At 38.5% G+C, this 23,567-nt stretch overlaps 1 protein-coding gene across 1 annotated transcript in view; it reads left to right on the top strand.

The window, feature by feature from the left end:
* CACUL1 (CDK2 associated cullin domain 1) overlaps positions 1–23,567 on the top strand; it is a 71,787-nt gene that overhangs the window by 24,248 nt on the left and 23,972 nt on the right. Inside the window, exon 3 of the mRNA XM_043925425.1 lies at positions 501–603. Coding sequence (XP_043781360.1) covers positions 501–603 — 103 coding nt within the window. The remainder of the gene's footprint in view (positions 1–500; positions 604–23,567) is intronic.

Below are 23,567 nucleotides of genomic sequence, written 5' to 3'. Positions count from 1 at the left end.
TTGTTTCCCAGCTCCTGGTAAGTGAAGGTAGCACATTATTGAGGACTGGGGTGGGATGTCAGATCAGCCCAGTCACAAGAGGAGGAAGTGACAACTGTGCTGTTCTACACAAGTGAATCACAGACGTTGCACTGCAAACACTTGTGAGTTAGAAACTGTGCTGTGTGTCACTCACTCGTCCTTATTTTGATGTTCGTTAATATCAAAGAAAGAAGCTGACTTTTAAGTAGTTGTCAAACTCAGATTATTACCCAGTGTTAGGTTATCTAGTACTGATAAAGTAGTTAATAGGATCCTCAGAAAGATTTTTGTAGCTGGCAGTGCTGGCCGTTCCATTTGAACACTGACTGGGGCAGAGTACATTTTTGTGTAAGAGTTGCATTGGTCACTTTGTTAGGCCCGACTTAATTCACCAGTGGTTATGTATTGAGGGGATGCCTCTCCCTTGGGCTGATGGAGTGTGTCACCCTTGATTTTTCTGTCTGCCTTCCTCCCCACAGTTGTGTGTATAAATGTGTGTGCCAGCAGCACTCGGAGCAGATGTACAGTGATCTGATTAAAAAGATAACTAACCACTTAGAACGAGTCTCAAAGGAGCTGCAGGTAAAGAACTGATTGTAATGATTTTTGCTTCTTCAAACTGTCTCATCTTGGGAATAGATTAATTTGAAAATTTGACAAAACTGTGGACATTTTTAGATTATGTGTATTTCTAACTTTAATTCTATTTATTAACCATGTCAGCATTTCTTTTCTTTAAAACCTTATTTGTTCTGTTAACCTCAGTCTTTGGTGACTTTTGTATTATGAACGTGTGTATATTTTATATTTTCATTTTTTCTGAACTTTTTTTTTTTATTGTTATCTTTGAAGCGTTATTAGCCTACCAGTTTCTAATATTTGCTAATATTAACAACTGAAGTTAGCATTTTATTGGTCAACTTTCTACAGATGAACATCATCTCAGCTGTAAAATCTGGGCAAAGTTGCAGAAATACTTTGTTTAAGGAAGCAGCTGGCTTCTTGATAGCACTCTCGCCCTCCCCACCTCAGTAAAGTTTCCAGTGCTTGAAGGTCACGTACTGTCTTTATTCCAGGGCCAGTTCACATTTTAGTTGTGGTGTAGAAATTACAGGATGTGTAGAAAAGTCCCTCAGCAGTGGATCACCAGGGTCCACCCCACAGTTAGGACGTGCTTCAGCAATTCTGAAATATCCAGTTTCCAGCAAGTGCTGGGTTACTATTTGGATATTGTTCCTCACGCCTCTTGTGGTCTGAGGTGTCTTAGTTTTTGTTTACCCCAAAAAGTTGTTGTACTAAGTAAAAGTAGCTTTTTCTTTAAAAATTATAGCCAGAGTTGTATTTATCATAGCCAAATATATCTTCTTCCTGTTGTTGGTATAAATTGTTTTCGTCATCTTTTTTGCCATTAAATGCAAAATCTGTCTTTTTTGTCTTCTTAAACATTTTATTTTGTATTGGGGTATAGCTTATTAGCAAACAGTGGTGTGATAGTTTCAGTTGAATAGCGAAGGGACTCAGCCATACATATACATGTAAATACAAAATCTTTATTCATTTAACAAATATATTTAGTATTAGGCATTGTATATGAATTACAGGTAAAACCTAAGACCCGTGCATTGAAGCTTTGGATGGTTTGCTTAATAATTCTTGACACTACCCTCTCTGAATCCCCACGTCCAATTTATTGCCAAATCCCATTTATGTTCTACTTCTGTCTTGGCTCCTGTCCACTTTCCATCATCCAGTCCAGGCTACGTCTTTTTAGGTGTGTTCTAAAATGCTCATCTCAGTTGGTGCTGTGCCTCTACTTTTAACACTTCTAACTAGAATCTTGCATTTTAGAGTGACTGTTTCTAAAATACAGCTCTGATAATCATATTCCTGTTATAATAACATCTAAGCTTCTTAATGGGATTTAGAAAGCCCTTCATTGTCTGGACTCCTGCTTATTTCTGTAGCCTAATGGCGTTTAGAATGAAATGGTTGGATCGCATCACTGACTCAATGGACATGAGTTTGAGCAAACTACGGGAGATCGTGAAGGACGAGGAAGCCTGACAGGCTGCTGTTGACGGGTTCACAGAGTTACACATGACTTAGCGACTGAACAGCCATAATGGCTTTCTGTTCCTGAACTTATTTCAGTTCCATGAACACTTTAGGTACTCTCTCACATCTTGACTTTTGCCATGTTAAGCTGACTGCCTGAAACATTCTTCCTTTTCCTCTGCCCTCTTTATTTTGTCAGTCATTGTGAACTTAACATTCAAGCTGCAACTCAGACATCATTTGTTTTGGAAAACATTCTCTGATACCTTGTTCCCCAAGTCTGGGTTTGGGAACCCCTTATCTGTGCTTCTCTAATACTGAATATGTCATGGTAGTTCATTGTGTATTGTAATTTCTGGTTTAGCTGTCCCCTCTCCCCACACCCCCTGGCCCAGTACCGTGTCCTGAGAGAGCAGAGGTGCATGTCTGTCTTCTTCATTATTGCGCTGTTAGTACCTTGCCCAGTGTCTGATACACACTAGGCATCACTTACTGAGTAAAAGTGAATGAATGTTTATGAATATTGATTATATCTTGGATAATGAAAATTTTTCTAGTAGAAATCTGAGTTTGATCTTGTTTTTAACCTGAAATCTAGGTGGTCTTCTGGGTGTAGGATATACCAGAGATTTCATTAGATCAGCGAAGAACTCATCTCAAAAAGGATCGTTTTATTAGTACTCTTTTGCTATTATTGAAATAATGTTAAATAGTCTTCTAAAACAGAAAGCAAACCTTTCAGTTCACATTATAAGGATAAAATATATTACTTGTCTGCTTATAAGAGTCCCTTTGAAATGTGAATTGGAGATTTTATGATACATTTTATACGTGTGCTCTGACTTCAGGTGTGTCCTTAATTTGACTGATAGAGTTCTGATTTGCCAAAGCTATTTGTCGTATCGCAGTTTCTGCTTGAGTAGATTTTTCTGGTACTTAATTTTGTAAGCAGTGTAAGACTTTTCATTCTTAGTTAGAATATTACTGTAAAATATTTTTAAAGGTAGAGGGCCTTGTAGTATAGTATTATCATGCTCTGTCTAACTTGGCTACAGTTTCTGGCATAAATTTGCTTGATCAGTTATTGGTAACCCAAAGGTAACCTGTTACTTGCCCAGGATGGACTGTACAGGGAACTAATGCCTGTGAGTCACTGAAGTTCAGAGTGAGTTTCTGCTGTTTTGGAGCGTGATCTCTGACTGTGTGTAGAGCTCCTTTATTCTTTATCACAAATGCACCATAGTTCAGTGTACCTTGCTTTGTGGATGTTCCTCAGTTTATTTAACCACTTTTAACCAGTGAATATTTAGGTTGCTTCCAGTCTTTGGCTGTCGCTAACAGTGCTGCAGTGGACAGTCACTCTTGTGAGTTTCATTGTGCTTTGCTTTATTGCAGTTCACAGGCGCTGCATTTGTTACAAATTGAAGGTGTGTAGCAACCGCCAGCCGAGCAAGTCTACTGATGTCATTTTCCCAACGACATCTGTTTGCTGAGTGTCTCTGTGGCACATTTTGGCAATTGTTGCAATATTTCAAGCTTTCTCATTATTATTATATTTGTTATGGTGATTTGTGATCAGTGATATTATTACTTCAGGTTGCTGAAGGTTCAGATGATGTTTAGAATTTTTTAGCAGTAAAGTATTTTTAAACTAAAGTATGTACATTGATTGGTTTTTTTTTTAGACATAATGCTATTATACACTTAATAGACTATAGCACTGGAAAACTAAAAATACGTGTGACTCGATTTATTGGCATCTCCTTTATTGCGGTGGTCTGCAGTGAACCTATAGTATTTCTGAGGTCTGCCTGCCATCTCATGTACTTTGTGCATATTTTGTGGTTCACAAAAGTTGTGCCAAGTTACGTGCCCCCTCAGCTTCAGTGTGTATCAGAATGCCTGTTTTCTCTACCATTACTAATATGGCATGTTAGGTAACTAAAGAATTTTTGGTTTATATTAATATAGGGATAATTCTTATAAAATTAAAATGTAGACAGCGGTGATAGCTCTTGTGAGCTAATATTGAAGTGAAGTGAAGTGGAGTCGCTCAGTCGTGTCCGACTCTTTGCGACCCCCTGGACTGTAGCCTACAAGGCTCCTCTGTCCATGGGATTTTCCAGGCAAGAGTACTGGAGTGGGTTGCCATTTCCTTCTTCAGAGCTAATATTAGGTGATAGCTAATACTTTAAAAGCCATATTGATAAATATGTAGATAATATACTATGTAAAACCAGGAAACTTAGTTTATTTTTAGAATCAATGCATATCCTACTTTGAATTCAGCAACATGGGACTATGAAAAATCTTACTTTGAAATGATCTCTGTTGTAAAATTGTTAAGTCAAACCATTATTAAATAGCAGGGTGAAGTGGATAAAAATATGGGGACCTGGGCTCTGGTCTCAACTTTTGCCCCTCAGCAGCTATTTGCCTCTTGATTAAGCATGCTGATATCATCTTGCAAGTTTTCTCAGTGTTAAAATGAAGTGGCTTTACCGAAATATCTGGTTCCTTTACTCTCAAGTCTAAGATACTTTTTCTTTGCTTACTACCTGGCCAGTGCTGCTTCATTCTTTTCTCAGGCTTAAACTCATTAGTGTCCACCTGTGTAAAATCTTCCCGGCACCCTCACATTTCCCTCAGACAAACAAAACGCCATTGGAACTTTTTCTTCTGTGTACTCATAGCATCTTGGCAATAACAACTCTGTATTGTTTCTGTGTCCACATCTGGATGCCTCACAGCTCCTTCCTCCTTAGAGGGCAGGGACTCTGTCTTGTTTGTCTTTTTATCCGTAGTGCCTGGCACAGTTACAGCTCATCAAATGTTTGTCAAGTGAATGTTCAGCATCACATTTGACCAGTGGGAAGAGTAGCATAATTAGTGACCACTAATCTTTGTGTCCCTGGATGCCTGTTGTTCAGTCTCTTAAGTCGTGTCCAGCTCTTTGTGACCTCGTGGATTATAGCCTACCAGGCTCCTCTGTCTATGAGCTTTCCCAGGCAAGAACACTGGAGTGGGTTGCCCTTTACTTCTCCAGGGGATCTTCCCAGACCAGAGATCAAACCCACGTCTCCTGCGTTGGCAGGCGGATTCTTTACCACTGAGCCACCTGGGAAGTCCTAACTAATTGTGTAGGCATTTTATTAATTTATTCATTTTTCACTTAATCCAGTATATTAATTTATTCAGTGTTGCAGGTGTGTGGCATAATTGTAGTGTAATCTCTACTTTATAGAGACCTTAAGGACAGTTTTCATTCGGGACAGAACCTGAGAGTATGCTCAGGCCCCTTGAGCCAGAAGAGTTTCATTTGGGTGGAATGTTTTGTTTGCAGCTCTGAATTTAATAGTGAAATAATGTTATTATGAGCTAAAACAGAAGCGTGGGGTGACTTGCATTTGGCAGACAAATCAGAAATTTAGTGTTGGGGTTAATATAATCAGTGAATTGAACCTTTAGGGCATCAGCCTCTTATCTTTCAAGAGCATCTTAAAATAACTACTGGTGTGTGTATAGTTTACATAAGTCAGAATGATTTATTTATTTCTATCAAAAGCCATATTGTATTGAAGGGACTGAAGAGTATATGAAATAATGTTTCATGTTCCCCAGTTATTGAGTTAAAAACTAGAGAATATTGGTTTTAGACATTTTAAAAGATTCTTTTAATTTGTTGAACCTAAATGTTTTAATATAACAGCATAATTTAACTTGCTTGTTCTTGAAAAAATGCATTTTTTGTTTCCATTTTGGAAACAATGACTTTTGACCACTTTGGTAACTTAAAAACTTTTTTGTTGTTAAATTTATTAAATCACTTTCATAGCTAAACCTACTTAGTATTCTATTTACTATTGTATTTTTCTTGTGTGTGTATCTACACTTTTTTTTTTTTTTTTTTACTGAAACTATGAGATTGTTTGAGCTGTGACATATTTTGCATTTGGTTTTTTTTAAGTCATTCTCCCGAACTTGTGCTTCACTTCTCTGTTTTTAAATATGGTAGTGAACATCTCTATTCTATTTTTTTACCCATGTCTCCAAAGCCTCAAAATGTGAATTTACAGTTCTGATTTTTTGATATACCAAAATTGGTTTATTAGTTTAGTAAATGATATTCTTTCTGGTTAGTTTTAGAAAATTCTGTTGAAACTTGTAGCAATCATTATACTTTAAGTGAGGACTCAAACTAGCTTTTCCAAATGCCTATGAGACATTTCAACTTGAATTTCTCCTTTTGGATACTTCATGTATAAATTGAAATTCCTTTTCTCTCAAATCAGTTTTACTTTCAGGCTTGTTATTTCATATTCACCTGTGACTCCTTTTTTCTCCCCTACCTCTTATTTCCAGGTGATAGTCAGGGTTGATGGAATACAGTCGTTTGACCTGTTTCTGTCCCCTTTTATTCCCGCTGCTGTCATCTCTATCCTTGTCACTGTTGGCTAGTGCCTACCCTAGTGCAGGGCTCTCCTCACTGGTCTTCCTTTCTCCAGTCTGTTTTTTTTTTTGACTGACTAATCTTGATACTGAAGCTGAAGCTCCAATACTTTGGCCATCTGATGCGAAGAACTGACCCATTGGAAAAGACGCTGATGCTGGGAAAGATTGAAGGGAGGAGGAGAAGGGGACAACAGAGGATGAGATGGTTGGATAGCATCACCGACTTGATGGACATGAGTTTGAGCAAACTCCAAGAGTTGGTGATGGACAGGGAAGCCTGGCATGCTGCAGTCCATGGGGTCACAAAGAGGCAGACACGACTGAGCATCTGAACTGAACTGAATCTTCTAAAAATGCTAATATTTGATGGGCATACTTTCTTATTCAAAAACATCAAAGAGTCCCATTTGTTTTTCTTAATCCCTGTTGATTTTTAGCCAGTATAAAATAACTGAGCTGGTTGGTTGGTTGTAGGGATCCCTAGTGGGGAACCTACTATAGCTTGCCGTTTCCTATGCAAGTGTGCAAGGTACTCTAGTAGGTGCAGTCATAGACATATGATTGATGAGACTGGATAATTTTAGACCAACCCTACAGCTGAGAGCAGCTCTAAAAATGGACCAGGGATGGGGACTTCCTGGTGCCCAGTGGTTAAGATTCCACCCTTCCACTGCAGGGGGCACGGGTTTGATCCCTGGTCAGGGAACTAAGATCCCACATGCTTCATGGCATGGCCAAAACCCAAAAATGTTTAAAAAAAAAAAAAAAGAACAGTCCAAGAAGCTAATTAAAAAGTGAAGAATTATAGGACCAAGATCTGGGAAAAGAAGGAAATCTAGAGAGGGGAGGCTAGCATTTGAGCCATTTCTCTACTGGGGGTGCCTGTTTATTTGGGAAGAGTAGTGTCATAGGCGAAGAAATTTTATAAAGCTTTGATGAGTTTATGGGGGTAGGGTGATAAAAATTGGGGTTCAGGTCCCACCAAACCTAAAGGATCACATCCTAGGTATAGTAACAATGGTCAGTTAGAACTGTCATGGTAGCTGGCATTTGATTCCTGATGGAATGAAGATGGTCTGGATTTGCTAGTTCCTCTAGTGGCTTACCAGAAGCAAAAGTAAATTCTCTCTAGAGCAAGATCATTATCCTAGGCATCAAATTGTTTGCATAATTTTTCATAAACAGTGTCTGATGTTCATTCAGAAATACCTGGTTATATTAGGAGATGAGGTGATCATGAAACAGAGAGAAATGATGAAATACACTTTTAGACAAGAATTGGGAGAATTCATCACCAGTAGTTTCTCCTTTTGAGGAAATACTGGAGTGTTCTTCAGATAGAAGAAAAATGTCCCTAGGTGAAAACTTGGAGAGTCAGTAGGAGTGAAGGAAAACAGAGATATGAATTACGTATCTCTGAATATACATAGGTCCACAGTCCCTTGTCTGTAATTCCAAAATATAAAAAGAAGCTTTGAAAATGGATTTTTTCCCCCCTCTAAGTTTGGTGCCAAAACTCATTTGCAGTAAAACTTGGTTAAAACTCATGTGAGGAGGGAACTCAGTGGGAACCTACATATGTTTTCTCCCAGAAATATCAATGGGTTGATATTCTCATTCTCTACTGAATATTTTACAGAGTATATGGTATATGTACCATAGTACCTTCTAAATCTGAAAAGCTCTGAATTGTAGCACACTTATAGTCCCAGGAATCTTGGGTGAAAAATTGTGAACCTGTTGTCAATCAAAAGGGAGAAAGAGATGTCTGGGGCACATTGCACAGATGAAAGAGGCAGGACAAATAAGACAGTAAGTTGGCAGAGAGGTAGGATGAGAGGATTTGAAGATCATTTTGGCTTCAGGGGAATTGTTAGAAGTGGGAGTGGGAGGGAAGATGAGAGTGGTTTTTGAATATTTAGCTCAGCTAACATTTAGTGTCCATATGCCAGGCATTGTGCTGGATGCAGAGGATATAGTGATGAGTAAGATGGGTTTATTCTTTGGACTGTTCAGGGAAAAAGTGTGATGGTCATTTTCATATACTGGAGTGTGATGAGTAGCATGATAGAGATTTGACACGGGTCACAAGTCTTGCTGATTTTCCTCCCTTGTAAAATGTCTCAAATTTATTCCCTGCCATGTCCCTAGTTTATTTAGGTCCTCATTCATACTTGCTCAAACAACAGAAAAAGATTTCTGGTTCATATCTTGACCTTGCACCTTCCCTCTATCCATTTTGTTTATTTTTTAGACTTACCATGTCATTCATTTTCTTAACCTTTTGCTTCATTTGTCCAAAGAACAAAGACCATCCTGCTTAACAAGAATTTCAAAACTCTTTACACCTGAACTCAGGAAGATCGTGTAAGAGTATTTTGCTTTTAAAATTTAAATGGTGGTGGTGGGGAGGGGGTTGTCTTTTTATCTTTGTGTATTTTCTTAGTTCCTTTTGCCACTGTTTGTTTCCTCCTTTCCCTTTCTGCAGAGGGGGCATTCTGCTTGTCCCCTTGTTAGGGTTTGCCCAGCTTTTAACTTCTCTATTACTGGTAGGCTTCACTGATCACTCTGTACTTTGCTGCGCTAGCACTTTGTGTTGCTGCTAGAGTCCTTAGTTTAGCACTTGGCATATATTTAGTTACCAGCAGGAAGTCACCTTTGCAGTACTGGGAGCTTCTTAAGGGCAAGGATCCTAACTTACTTTGTTTTCCCTGGCCTGTTGTGGTCTTGAACTAAGTACTCGTTAGGTAGGATTTTCTTGGTGGCTCAGTGGTAAAGAATCTGCCTGTCAGTGCAGGAGATGTGGGTTCAATCCCTCGTCTGGAAGATCCCCTGGAGAAGGAAATGGCAACCCACTCCAGTGTTCTTTCCTGGAAAATTCCATGGAGAGAAGAGCCTGGCGGGCTACAGTCCATGGGGTCGCACAAGAGTTAGATACAGCTTACTGACTAAACAGCAACAACAATTTATTAGGTAAATATGCTGGTCTTGATGCTGTTAACCACATGTTCCCAATCAAGAGTATATTTCTCAATCCTGTTGAAGTTAGACTTGGCCAAGTGCATTGGCTTGTGAATTGTAAGAGAAAGTGGGTTCAGTGAGGTGTGCACCCCCCAAAGATCTGAAGCCTTTAAGATCGGCAGTGCAATTTTCCATGTTTCCCTTTCTCTGCCCAGTGCTTTAGATGGTAAAGCCTCCTGGGTCCCTAAGTGAGTATAGCATGGAGCTATACTCAAGATGGGCATGAAACAAGGGAGAAAGGAAGGTGTGCTATATGTATTTTTTTCCTTTTTTAAACACAGTAAAAAAATCTATTATATGTTTATTGAGATACAATTCACATACCCTGACATTCACCTTTTTGAAATTTACAACTCAGTGGGTTTTAGTGCAGACGCAAAGTTGTGCAACATCACCACTATTGTCAGAACATTTTATTCACCCCAGAAAGAAGCCAGTGCTTATTAGTAGCCAGTCCGTCATCTCCACTCTCAGCCACTGGCAGTGTAACTAATCTACTTTCTGTCTTTGTGGATTTGCCTTTTCTTCGTAGAAATGGAATTAGTTAATATATGGCCTTCTGTATCTCTCATAAATAACGTATCATGTTTTCAAGGTTTATTCATGATTATAGCACGATGCTTCATTCTTCTTTTTGGCTGGATAGCATTCCATTGAATGTTTATGCCGCAGTTTGTTTATCTAAGCTCTGTTCTGTTGAGTCACTGAGGTTTGGGGAGTAGTGTTTTGACTGATAAAATCAGCACTTGAATTGACAACATTTAGAAGGTTCTGTTTTGCTTGGCTGCTATTTGGATAACTGAACTGCATGGGTTTGAAATCCTTTTACTCTTAAAACTGCTAACAAATGGAACCTGATTATCTTTGTGTTTAAAAATCATAGCCAAGAATTGCTTTGCCATTTGTGTTTTGTCCAGTGGATGGCAGCATAATTCAACTAGTTGTCAGGAACATCGTCCTAAGAAATTTTGTATATTTTTCAGAGGCTGTAATTTCTATAGCTGTTGAACTACAAAGTGTATACATATATTTTACGACTAAAGGTTAACAGATTTTTAGATAATAAGAACAATGTCTGTTACCCTTTCTGCATAGATTTCAAGTAAGGTAGCTGTCACTGCCAACTGGTAAGTAACTCTTCACAGGAAGTCTTTCCGAATAAGTTATTTGGAGATCTATTTTTAAGTAGAAATTAGAACTTAAAGTAGTTGTTATAGCAAAGTTGTTCTTATCTCAGGGAATTTGCCAATGAGACGCCTTAACCCTTGTTCAGTCTATAGGCTTGCATTCAGACTATAGTTCTAAGTTGTTTACCACCATCCTTTGAAGGTAGGTCTGTGTTTTCTTTTCATTTGTCCTAGTAGGACCAGGCCCCAAAGAGATCCAGTAAAAGCACTTACTAGTTGATAAAGATAAAAAAACATGCTTGCCTTACAGCTGAGATTACTAGAACCATCTATTCCAGTTAAAAGAGTTAACTTGAAAAATGGAATTTGTGATGAGCAGTAGAGTCAAGTCTCTTAAATAATAACTATTTGCCGTTGTACAGAGTGTACAGAGTACCTTGATGAGTTGTACTCTTTTTAAAGTAAACTTTTTGTTTAAGACAGTTATGTACTTAAATTGAAAAAGATAAGGAAGAAAGTTTCCTTCAAAAAATAAGCAAATATGGAGAAGTGATCAGATCATTTTTGCTCAGTGTTCAAAGGGATGAGGGGTATAAGACATTGAGAAGTCATCCGAGTCCATCTGACTTCTTTGGATATTTTTTCTATTAAGTAATCCTTGAACCTTTTGTAACTGCTCTTTGTTGTTCCCTGGTAGCTCAGTTGGTAAAGAATCCACCTGCAACACAGGAAACCAGGGTTCGATCCCTGGGTTGGGAAGATCCCCTGGAGAAGGAAAGAGCAACCCATTCCAGTATCCTGGCCTGGGAAATCCCAGGGACAGAGTAGCCTGGTGGGCTACAGTCCATGGGGTCTCAAGAGTCAGTCACAAAACTTACGGACTAAACCACCACCAGTCAGTTAAAAAACTGAGATTAGAACCTGGGTTTATCTCACTGTTGTGTGGGTAAGCTAAAGGAATTCAGGAATACAGAGGCTTGATTTTAATTGTTTAGTGTTCAGATTCAAATAGTATTTGAGAAATAAAGACGGTCTTTTTTTTTTTTTTAAAGAAATAAGTGAGAAAGAAATTTCCATATAATGGTAACAGTAATAATAGTAGCAGTTGACTTTGAAAGTTAAGAGGCCTAAACAAGAAATGTCTTCCACTGTCTGTTAGACTGAGTTTAATTTTTTATTGTTGTTGTTTTTAATTAGAAAATCATCCTTACAATTTATATTAGGAGCATCTAATATATACATTATAATTCTTAATAGCTCCTGAGACTCATTTACCTTGTACATATCTTATCATTTTTTTGGATATTTTATTATGGAAACAATATCTGCACAGTAGAAATGGGAATGGATGAGAATATAATACCAGATGGTATGTATTTGTCTATTTGAAAAGAAATTCCATTTTGATGTGGCCTCTGTCTGTCTCAGGTGTAGCATTGCTTCTGGAGCCTTGAGAAATCTGGCTGATGGCAGCATGGAACTGTTCTGGAAAGTCATGGATTAAGCTAGTTAGACAAAGTATATTACACTCTTCTTTTTTGCTAAAGTAAGTCATATAGAAGCAGATTTAAAAGAGAAAAACGAATTTTTGATTCAGAAAACATTAAGACAGCATTCAGGTCCATTTGTATGGCATCCAAAATGCTGAAGTCCTGCTCGGTAATATAAGGAATAAATATTAAAAGATTATGAAGGAACTGTTTGAAAATATTTAGCATTTGTTTGACTTTAAAAACCCCATCTTTTTATGCATGTTGCCAACTTTTTCTTCTAGATCATTACATATATTAATCATAGTTATTTTAAAGTCTGTAAGATAGTTTCAGCTTGTGTGCATCTCTGTGTCTGAGCCTGTTGGCCATTTAACTCGTGACAGTGGGTGTGTTTTCTCGCCTTTTTTGGGTGTTTCTAATTGAATGCTGGGCAGTGTGTATGGAAACAATAGTAGAGACTGACATAAATAATATTTATGCTCACTAATGGGCCTTCCACTCTTCTGTTGGGCTCTTAGTTTGAGGAGTTGAGTCAGTCATAATAGTAGTTGAGTTGGATTTGAGTTTTATGGTTTCAATAGATAAGAAGGCCTCAGATTCTCGAGCAGTGCACTGTGACTGTTCTTAGTGTGAATCAGGAGGGGTTGGACATTGCAGTTGTAAAATATAGTGACCTCAGGTCTCTGATGAGCTCCAAAAATTGATTTTGTAGGTTGACCAGCTCTTTCTCATCATCAGGTCAGGGCTGGTGTTCTCTGGTGGCTTTCTGTATTCTAAGTGAAGTGAGAGCTTCACTGTTAGGCTTTAATAACTTCATAATCACTGAATTCAATGATAATCAAGAAGTTGTTAAAAAAAACAATTCACCTGTAGTCTTAACGCTAATGTTAAATGCTAGTGTACCGTATTTTTACTGATTTCGGTATAGTTTGCAGCTGCAGTGTCCCTGTGTCATGCAGTAAATGCCTTGTGTCGCTGGGTAATTACTGTTCCACCCTCCTTTGGTTCCTTTAGACTTCCTTCCCGTGGAGCACTTCCTTTCCTTTGAAGTGTTCGAAGGTAGAGGTTTCTAAGTGCTTAACAGCTGCTGGGCCAGCTGTCTAAAGAATCCCCTGAAATTCTCATTAAAAATTCACACTTCTGGAGAGTTTCTGAGTCTGGACTTTGGATTGAAGTATGGCAAAGGAATCTGCATCATTAATAAACCCTTCAGGTACTTAGGAGAGCGGTAGCCTGGGGAAATGTACTGTGATTCCTGAACCCGGACTCTCTCAAGCTAGGAGTGGTGGCCCTTTTGGTTTAAATGTAAGATTGTATTGTTGCTAAAGACACACAACACATTTGCACCACTGCAGTGCCAGTCTGGAGTAGGAGTACCATGCATACCTGGATAATACAAATAGCAGAGCTTGGTTTAAGTGTCTAGTGAAGAGGGAGTGATGAAGTAGACACTGGTGGGGCCAGTCATTATAATTACATTGTAGAGATATATTTGATCTGGGAGGTAGGTGCTGATGAGTATATATAGCTGAGTGATAATACCAGATTACAAAATCATTCCGTAAAAACACACACAGAAGAACAGAAGAAAATGTTGATGGTAGTTATCTACCATTCTTGGTAGCGGTTATTTTTCTATAATTGCATTTTTGATTTTTAAAAATTTCAATGAATATGTATTACTTCCAACAAACATGTGTTAGTGGCCTTGTTAGGTTTATTAGAGTCTTCCTTTCCTTCCTTTCTACCTGCCTATTTCATTATAACATACGAAAGCTGTTTATTTGAAGAATGTGAAGTCAAGTGGGCCTTAGGAAACATCACTACGAACAAAGCTAGTAGAGTTGATGGAATTCCAGTTGAGCTATTTCACAGGACTGGAAAAGGTCAGTTTTCATTCCAATCCCAAAGAAAGGCAATGCCAAAGAATGCTCAAACTACCGCACAATTGTATTCATCTCAACACGCTAGTAAAGTAATGCTTAAAATTCTCCAAGCCAGGCTTCAGCAATACGTGAGCTGTGAGCTTCCAGATGTTCAAGCTGGTTTCAGAAAAGGCAGAGGAACCAGAGATCAAATTGCCAACATCCGCTGGATCATCGAAAAAGCAAGAGAGTTCCAGAAAAACGTCTATTTCTGCTTTATTGACGATGCCAAAGCCTTTGACTGTGTGGATCACAGTAAACTGGAAAATTCTGAAAGAGATGGGAATACCAGACCACCTGACCTGTCTCTTGAGAAACCTGTATGCAGGTCAGGAAGCAACAGTTAGAACTGGACATGGAACAACAGACTGGTTCCAAATAGGAAAAGGAGTACATCAAGGCGGTATATTGTCACCCTGCTTATTTAACTTATATGCAGAGTACATCATGAGAAACGCTGGGCTGGAAGAAGCATAAGCTAGAATCCAGATTGCCGGGAGAAATATCAGTAACCTCAGATATGTGGATGACACCACCCTTATGGCAGAAAGTGAAGAGGAACTAAAAAGCCTCTTGATGAAAGTGAAGGAGGAGAGTGAAAAAGTTGGCATAAAGCTCAACGTTCAGGAAACTAAGATCACGGCATCTGGTCCCATCACTTCATGGCAAATAGATGGGGAAACAGTGGTAACAGTGGCTGATTTATTTTTCTGGACTCCAAAATCACTGCAGATGGTGATTGCAGCCATGAAATTAAAAGATGCTTACTCCTTGGAAGGAAAGTTATGACCAACCTAGACAGCATATTAAAAAGCAGAAACATTACTTTGCCAACAAAGGTCCGTCTAGTCAAGGCTATGGTCTTTCCAGTGGTCATGTATGGATGAGAGAGTTGGACAATAAAGAAAGCTGAGTGCCAAAAAGTTGATGCTTTTGAACTGTGGTGTTGGAGAAGACTCTTGAGAGTCCCTTGGACTGCAAGGAGATCCAACCAGTCCATCCTAAAGGAGATCAGTCCTGGGTGTTCATTGGAGGGACTGATGCTGAAGCCGAAGCTCCAATACTTTGGCCACTGGATGTGAAGAGCTGACTCATTTGAAAAGACCCTGATGCTGGGAAAGATTGAGGGCAGGAGGAGAAGGGGATGACAGAGGATGAGATGGTTGGATGGCATCACCGACTCAACAGACATGAGTTTGGGTGGACTCCGGGAGTTGGTGACGGACAGGGAGGCCTGGTATGCTGTGGTTCACGAGGTCACAAAGAGTCGCACACTGAACTGAACTGAACTGAACGTTGTTTATGAACATAAAAGCAGATAGTCTTAAATTTTATTTGTGTGTATGTTTCATTTTGGTGGGATGGGGACAGGGCGTGGCTAGGAGGGATATAATTATGAAGTTATGGAACTTACGTTTTACATCTGCAGTATCCAGTTTGGTTGCCACTAGTCACATATAACTTAAAAGGATGTAAAAACTCAGTTTCTTGGTTTTACTTAATTCATGTCAAGTGCTTAGTAGTCACACATGGCCAGGGGCTGCCACATTGGACATTACTGATATGGGCCATTTCCATCATCACAGGACATTCTGTTGGGCAGCACTGACCTAGATGGCAGTATATTTGTCTGTTGGCTTCTAGTGCTTGTGTGCTCAACTCTGTGACCCTTTGGACTGAGGCCTGTGAGGCTTCTCCGTCCATGGCATGCTCCAGGCAGGCACACTGGACTGGGTTGCCATTTCCTCTTCCATGGTATCTTCCCGACCCAGGCATTGAACCCAAGTCTGGTCGCCTGCATTGGAGGGCAGACTCTCTACCTGCTGAGCCATAGGAGAAGCCCTCTATTGGCTAGTAAAATTATTTAAACAAGTCATGCCGTTCTAAAAATTAATATACATCTAATTAGAGTAACTGAGCAGACTTTCTTATCTAGCTTTCAAAATTAAAGATAACTAAGGAATATACTTAGTAAATATATGTGTTTATATATAATATTTAGCAGCTTTGTTCTATAAAAGTGTCAAAATTATTTTGTTTTTATATGATAATATTTGATTATCTAGTTCTACCTTTTTTTTAAACTTAAATTTTCTTAAGACTACTTTACAGAATAGCATCTGTGTGAAGTAATTAATTTCAACTTTGTGTGGTGGTAACAGATAAGCAATAAGCTATCAATGGGGACTGATTAAATGAATAGTACATTCAAACACCATACTTACAAGAATAGATTTCTTTAAAAAGTGGTGTGAGGACCTCTGAGGGTCACTGAAATCTTTTCAGGGGGTCTGTAAAATCAAGAGTTTTTCTAATTCTGCTAAGATCTAATTTTTCCTTTTCACTATATTGATATTTGGTCTGGTGGTGCAGAAGCAATGGTGGGTAAAACTGCTGCTGTCTTAGCTTGAATCTTCATTTCTTGACACTCATAGCAAAAAACAGAAGCATTTCATTTAATGTCCAAGATGAAACAGTGAAGTCTTAATTTTATTAAACTGTGACTTTGAATATACTTAAAAGAATGTTCTTTGTGAAGAAATGGGAAGCCTTGTATACTAAAGTAGGAGTGATTGTTTTGAGAAATAACACTTGTAGTTATATGAGTTTTGAGCTAAACCAGCTGTTTAGGTAGTGTTTTCCCCTTTAAAACATTATTTGAAAGAATGACAAACTATGGTTATTTCGTGAAAGTGAAGTAAAGTGTTTGACAGTCATGGCCAACTCTGCGACCCCGTGGACTGTAGCCCACCAGGCCCCTCTGTCCATGGAGTTCTCCAGGCAAGAATACTGCAGTGGGTAGCCATTCCCTTCTCCAGTGGATCTTCCTGCCCCAGGAACTGAACCCCCATCTCCCGCTTTGCAGGCAGATTCTTTACTGTCTGAGCCACCTGGGAAGCCTCATGGTTGTTTAGACTGCTGTTTAATGGACATTTTCTGGAAAAGGAAAGATCTGTGTCACCTAAAGAAAAACAACTGATGCTGTTTGTTTGCCAGTGGTAAAACTCGAGCGTTGTAGTGAAAATCAGAATTTTGGAAAACCTGTATCTGTCATGATGACTTTGATAATATCCCAATCCTTAAAAAGACTTTTCTAATGAGATAGGTGGTGGTATTAATTTTTTTGATGTTTTGTAGTGATACCACTCTTCTTACTAATTTTTTTGGGGAAAATGTAGTTATTTATATATTAAGTTAGTTTATAAAGTATTTATCTGTATTTTAACATTAAAATTGTTAAAATGCAATTTTTATTATTGTTATTTTATAATATATTAATACATAGTTTTAAAATCCAGTTTTAATTTCTAACATGGTAATTATTAATAGCTGTAACCTGCATTATAAATACTTTTAGAATATTCAGTTACTTTTTAAGAGTATAAAGGATTCCTGACATCCAGATGTTTGAGAACCACTAGAAGGAAACAGTCTCCAAGATACATTGTTAGGAAAAGCGCAGATCCAGTATAATTGTAAGTTAGCATTTATGTGAAAAAGAATGTGAGTGGGATTTTTAAAAATTTATTTTTAATTGGAAGATAATTGCTTTAGAATGTTGTGTTGGTTTCTGTCCTACATCAGCATGAATCAGTCATGGGTATACATGTGTCCCCTCCCTCTTGAACTTCCCTCCCACCCCTTCTCACCCCTCTAGGTTGTCACAGAGCACCATGTTGAGCTCCCTGTATTATACACCAAGTTCCCACTGGTTATAAATAGGACTCTTATTTACTTGTATGTAAGTAAAAGTCTTCTGGAAGGTTATAAAGGAATTAAGTGTTGGTTTGTTCAGTAAGGAAGGAATGAAAGGTGAATTTTCTAAACCCTTTTGAACTTCCTTGAATTTAAAACCAGTTGAATTCATTGCTCATTTAAAAAAGAATAAATCAAAATATTCCTACCAGCTGTATTACAGATTTCAGGTAATATGTAAGTCTGTTACGATAGTTGGAGCGAGTTTGGAGTAATGGTTATTTTTCTGGTGACTTGCTTTTTCTTATTTTATTAGTGAAGAAAATGAAGCTTGCTTATTTTAAAGGTAAAAAATTTCACATACTGTCCAATCCAAATACACTGATGGTGAAATTATATAAATCAAATAGGTAGCAGTTTCCCCAGTGGGGCCCAAAGTATACTAAACTTAAGTTTTAAGGAGAAAAAAATCTGATTGGTTTTTTTACTAGCAGGTATTTTCTAGGTTTCTAGTAGAGACTGGATTTATTTTAGAAGACTATTAAAATTTGTAGTCTGTTATTTAAGAGGTTTCGAAAAAGTGCTACATGAAATATGGAAATATAAAAACTAGCTGAATGTTTTGACATTTGATTCAGTACAAAGAGTACTTTGTAACACTCATAACCTTTGAGGCTTTGGGAATTCTTTAAAAGAATAGCTAAGGAACTCAATTTTATTGATCCTGTCTGCTGTTAAGCATGACTTTTGATCACTGTTCATACTTTTAACTTTTGGATACATTAAATATCCTTTTATGAAAAGAGGAAATTATTTTAATGCAAAAACTCTTCAGATTTTCTTTTTTCATATAATACTTACAAAGTTTATTTCTTTGAATGCTGAAATATTTCCAGAGTTCTTTGATGCAGTTTGGAGAAAGATATTACATGTGATTCTGTTCATTATAGTGAAAGGTTTGCCCATAATGTGGAACCATTTTCCCCAATTTCTTTAGTTGACAAAGAATGCCTTTAATAATGTTAAAAAGTTTTTCTGAGGTATTAGACAGTTAATTCAGAAAGGAGTTTACTATTTGCATGTACATGTGTAATAATTGACATTTTTCAAAGAACTTACACATTATTTTCTTTGATTCTCAACACATCTTGGAAGTAGCACATTAGTATTTTTCTTGTTTATTTTTTTATATTTATGGAAATCAAAATTCAAAAGACTAAATAAATAAATAGTCATATAACCTTGTTAATGATAAAATAGCAATTTAGATTTAAGCAAGGCTAGATTAGATTTTTCTAGAGGAAGAAATGGCAACCCACTCCTGTCTTCTTGCCTGGAAGATTCCATTGACAGAGGAGCCTGGTGGGTTACAGTCCGTTGGGTCACAAAGTCAAATGTGACCAAGTGAGCACACAGCACAGATTAGCTTTAAACAAGTTTAGATATAAACAAGACTAAATGCAAAAACAAAACAAAACAAAACATCTATACCTATGATGTTCAGGTTCTGTGGTCTGCAACTGGAGATGTAAAGACAAGACACAGATCTTGCCCTCTAGGGGCTGAAAGTTTAGTGACAGAGACCTCGCAGTGGAGAAAGAGGTGTGGTGGTGCCCAGTTGAAGGGCCATATATCTCAGTTAGTTTTGAGGAAGTGGCACAGATCCTGAAGAATGAGTAGGAAAAGTTAGCCAGAGTGAGTCTGGTTAGGGTGTGGTGAGAAGAGGTAGAATGTGTAGGCAATTAGGCCTAAGTAGCACGTGGATATGGTTTGGGAGCTGTTAGTAGCTCCATTTGATGGCTGTGCTGGGCTGCATGGGAGAAGGAGCAGGATGTGAAAGGACAGAGGTAAGATAGTGCCTTAAACTGGAATTTTGAAATTTTTTCTGTAAATTTCGAGGTGCTAAAAATTGATTGTATTAGGTTGGTGCAAGTGAAATTGCAGTTTTGGACTGTGAATCTTAAATCATTATCAGTTCAGTTCACTCACTCAGTCTTTGCGGCCCCCTGGACTTAAAATTCGTCAGGCTTCCTGCCCACCACCAACTCTTGGAGCTTGCTCAAACTCTTGTCCATCGAGTCGGTGATGCCATCCCACCATCTGACCCTCTGTCGTCCCCTTCTCCTCCTGCCCTCAGTCTTTCCCATCATCAGGGTCTTTTCCAGTGAGTCAGCTCTTCGCATCCGGTGGCCAAAGTATTGGAACTTTGGCTTCAGCATCAGTCCTTCCAATGAATATTCAGATTGATTTCCTTTAGGATGGACTGGTTGGATCTCCTTGCAATTCAAGGGACTCTCAAGAGTCTTCTCCAACCCCACAGTTCAAAACCATCAATTCTTCGGCACTCAGCTTTACTTACGGTCCAACTCTCACATCCATACATGACTACTGGAAAAACCATAGCTTTGACTACATGGACCTTTGTCACAGAGTCATGTCTCTGCTTTTTAATATGCTGTCTAGGTTGGTCATAGCTTTTCTTCCAAGGAGCAAGTGTCTTTTGATTTCATGGCTGCAGTCACCATCTGCAGTGATTTTGGAGCCCAAGAAATATAGCTAGGCTCAAACACATCTTTATTAATCAAAATAGGAACCATTACAATCAACATGCTTTTGCTAATGAGAAGTAAATTTGTTTATTCTTGTAGCATAAAAACCCATGCCTTGGGATTCAGTGAACTCTGGAAAAACATTTTCTGTCTCCTGTTGGTTGTGGAAGCGTTTTCCCTGTTGTCAAGATGTTTGTCAAGAGTTGTCAAGATGTTTGTCAAGAGTTGTCAAGATGTTTGGGGAAGTGGTAGTTGGTTGGTGAGAGATCAGGTGAATATGGAGGATGAGACACAGTTTCCTAGCCCAGTTTGTTCAACGTCTGAAGCATGGGTTGTGTGAAGGGCGTTGTGGTGGAGAAGAGTTGTGTTCTTTTGACCAGTGCTGGCTATATGTGTTGCAGTTTTCGATGCATCTCATCGATTTGCTGAGCATGCTTCTCAGATGTAATGATTTTGCTGGGATTCAGAAAGCTGTAGTGGATCAGACCAACAGCAGAGCACTGAACAGTGACCATGACCCTTTTTTGGTGCAAGTTTGGCTTTGGGAAGTGCTTTGAAGCTTCTCCTCAGTCCAGCCACTGAGCTGGTTGTTGCCTGTTGTATAGAACCCATTTTTCATCGCATATCACAGTCAGATTGAGAAATGGTCTGTTGTTGCATAGAACAAGAGAAGACGACACTTCGAAATGATTTTTTTGATTTGCAGTCAGCTTGTGAGGCACCTACGTACTGACCTTTTTCACCTTTCCAATTTACTTCAAATGCTGAATGACTGGAGAATAGTCAGTGATGAGTTCTTTGGCAACGTCTTGTGTAGTTATAAGAGGATCAGCTTTGATGATGTTCTCAGTTGGTCGTTGCCAACTTCTGATGGCTGGTCACTATACACTTCATCTTCACGGCTCTTGTCTCCTTTGCAAAACTTCTTGAACCACCGCTGCACTGTACGTTCTTTAGCAGTTCCTAGAACAAATGCGTTTGTTGTTGATGTTGAGAGCTGTCTCTGCTGCTTTACAACCCAGTTTGAGCTCGAGTAAGAAAATTGCTTGAATTTGCTTTTTGTCTAACATAATTTCCTAGTCTGAAATAAAGATGAAATACACACCAAGTAGTAAGTCATTAGCCAAAAAAATAGGAGAACTGAACATTAAAATGATGTATAATATAACCACATTTATTTAAGAATGTATTCCAGTATGAAATGGCAAAGTTCAACAATGCTAAACCACAATTACTTTTGCATTTACCTAATAAACAGATGTGTGGATCACAATAAACTGGAAAATTCTGAAAGAGATGGGAATACCAGGCCACCTGACCTGCCTCTTGAGAAACCTGTATGCAGGTCAGGAAGCAACAGTTAGAACTGGACATGGAACAACAGACTGGTTCCAAATAGGAAAAGGAGTACGTCAAGGCTGTATATTGTCACCCTGCTTATTTTATTTATCTATTTATTTAATTTTTTCAATTATTTTTATTAGTTGGAGGCTAATTACTTCACAACATTGCAGTGGGTTTTGTCATACATTGACATGAATCAGCTATGGAGTTACATGTATTCCCCATCCCGATCCCCCCTCCCACCTCCCCCCTCCACCCGATTCCCCTGGGTCCTCCCAGTGCACCTGGCCCGAGCACCTGTCTCATGCATCCCACCTGGGCCGGTGGTCTGTTTCACCATAGATAATATACATGCTGTTCTCTCGAAACATCCCACCCTCGCCTTCTCCCACAGAGTCCAAAAGTCTGTTCTGTACATCTGTGTCTCTTTTTCTGTTTTGCATATAGGGTTATCATTACCATCTTTCTAAATTCCATATATATGTGTTAGTATGCTGTAATGATCTTTATCTTTCTGGCTTACTTCACTCTGTATAATGGGCTCCAGTTTCATCCATCTCATTAGAACTGATTCAAATGAATTCTTTTTAACGGCTGAGTAATATTCCGTGGTGTATATGTACCACAGCTTCCTTATCCATTCGTCTGCTGATGGACATCTAGGTTGCTTCCATGTCCTGGCTATTATAAACAGTGCTGCGATGAACATTGGGGTGCACATGTCTCTTTCAGATCTGGTTTCCTCAGTGTGTATGCCCAAGAGTGGTATTGCTGGGTCATATGGCAGTTCTATTTCAAGTTTTTTAAGAAATCTCCACACTGTTCTCCATAGTGACTGTACTAGTTTGCATTCCCACCAACAGTGTAAGAGGGTTCCCTTTTCTCCACACCCTCTCCAGCATTTATTGCTTGTAGACTTTTGGATAGCAGCCATCCTGACTGGCGTGTAATGGTACCTCATTGTGGTTTTGATTTGCATTTCTCTGATAATGAGTGATGTGGAGCATCTTTTCATGTGTTTGTTAGCCATCTGTATGTCTTCTTTGGAGAAATGTCTGTTTAGTTCTTTGGCCCATTTTTTGATCGGGTCATTTATTTTTCTGGAATTGAGCTGCAGGAGTTGCTTGTATATTTTTGAGATTAATCCTTTGTCTGTTGCTTCATTTGCTATTATTTTCTCCCAATCTGAGGGCTGTCTTTTCACCTTACTTATAGTTTCCTTTGTTGTGCAAAAGCTTTTAAGTTTCGTTAGGTCCCATTTGTTTATTTTCGCTTTTATTTCCAATATTCTGGGAGGTGAGTCATAGAGGATCTTGCTGTGATTCATGTCGGAGAGTGTTTTGCCTATGTTCTCCTCTAGGAGTTTTATAGTTTCTGGTCTTACATTTAGATCTTTAATCCATTTTGAGTTTATTTTTGTGTATGGTGTTAGAAAGTGTTCTAGTTTCATTCTTTTACAAGTGGTTGACCAGTTTTCCCAGCACCACTTGTTGAAGAGGTTGTCTTTTTTCCATTGTATATCCTTGCCTCCTTTGTCAAAGTAAGGTGTCCATAGGTTCGTGGATTTATCTCTGGGCTTTCTATTCTGTTCCATTGGTCTATATTTCTGTCTTTGTGCCAGTACCGCACTGTCTTGATGACTGTGGCTTTGTAGTAGAGTCTGAAGTCAGGCAGGTTGATTCCTCCAGTTCCATTCTTCTTTCTCAAGATTACTTTGGCTATTTGAGGTTTTTTGCATTTCCATACAAACTGTGAAATTATTTGTTCTAGTTCTGTGAAAAATCCCGTTGGTAGCTTGATAGGGATTGCATTGAATCTATAGATTGCTTTGGGTAGAATAGCCATTTTGACAATATTGATTCTTCCAATCCATGAACATGGTAT

This window comes from Cervus elaphus, chromosome 15 (genome assembly GCF_910594005.1).
Source record: "Cervus elaphus chromosome 15, mCerEla1.1, whole genome shotgun sequence".
Lineage (NCBI taxonomy): Eukaryota > Metazoa > Chordata > Mammalia > Artiodactyla > Cervidae > Cervus > Cervus elaphus.
The sequence above is the reverse complement of the archived record's forward strand: the minus strand, read 5'-3'. Positions and strand labels throughout refer to the sequence as shown.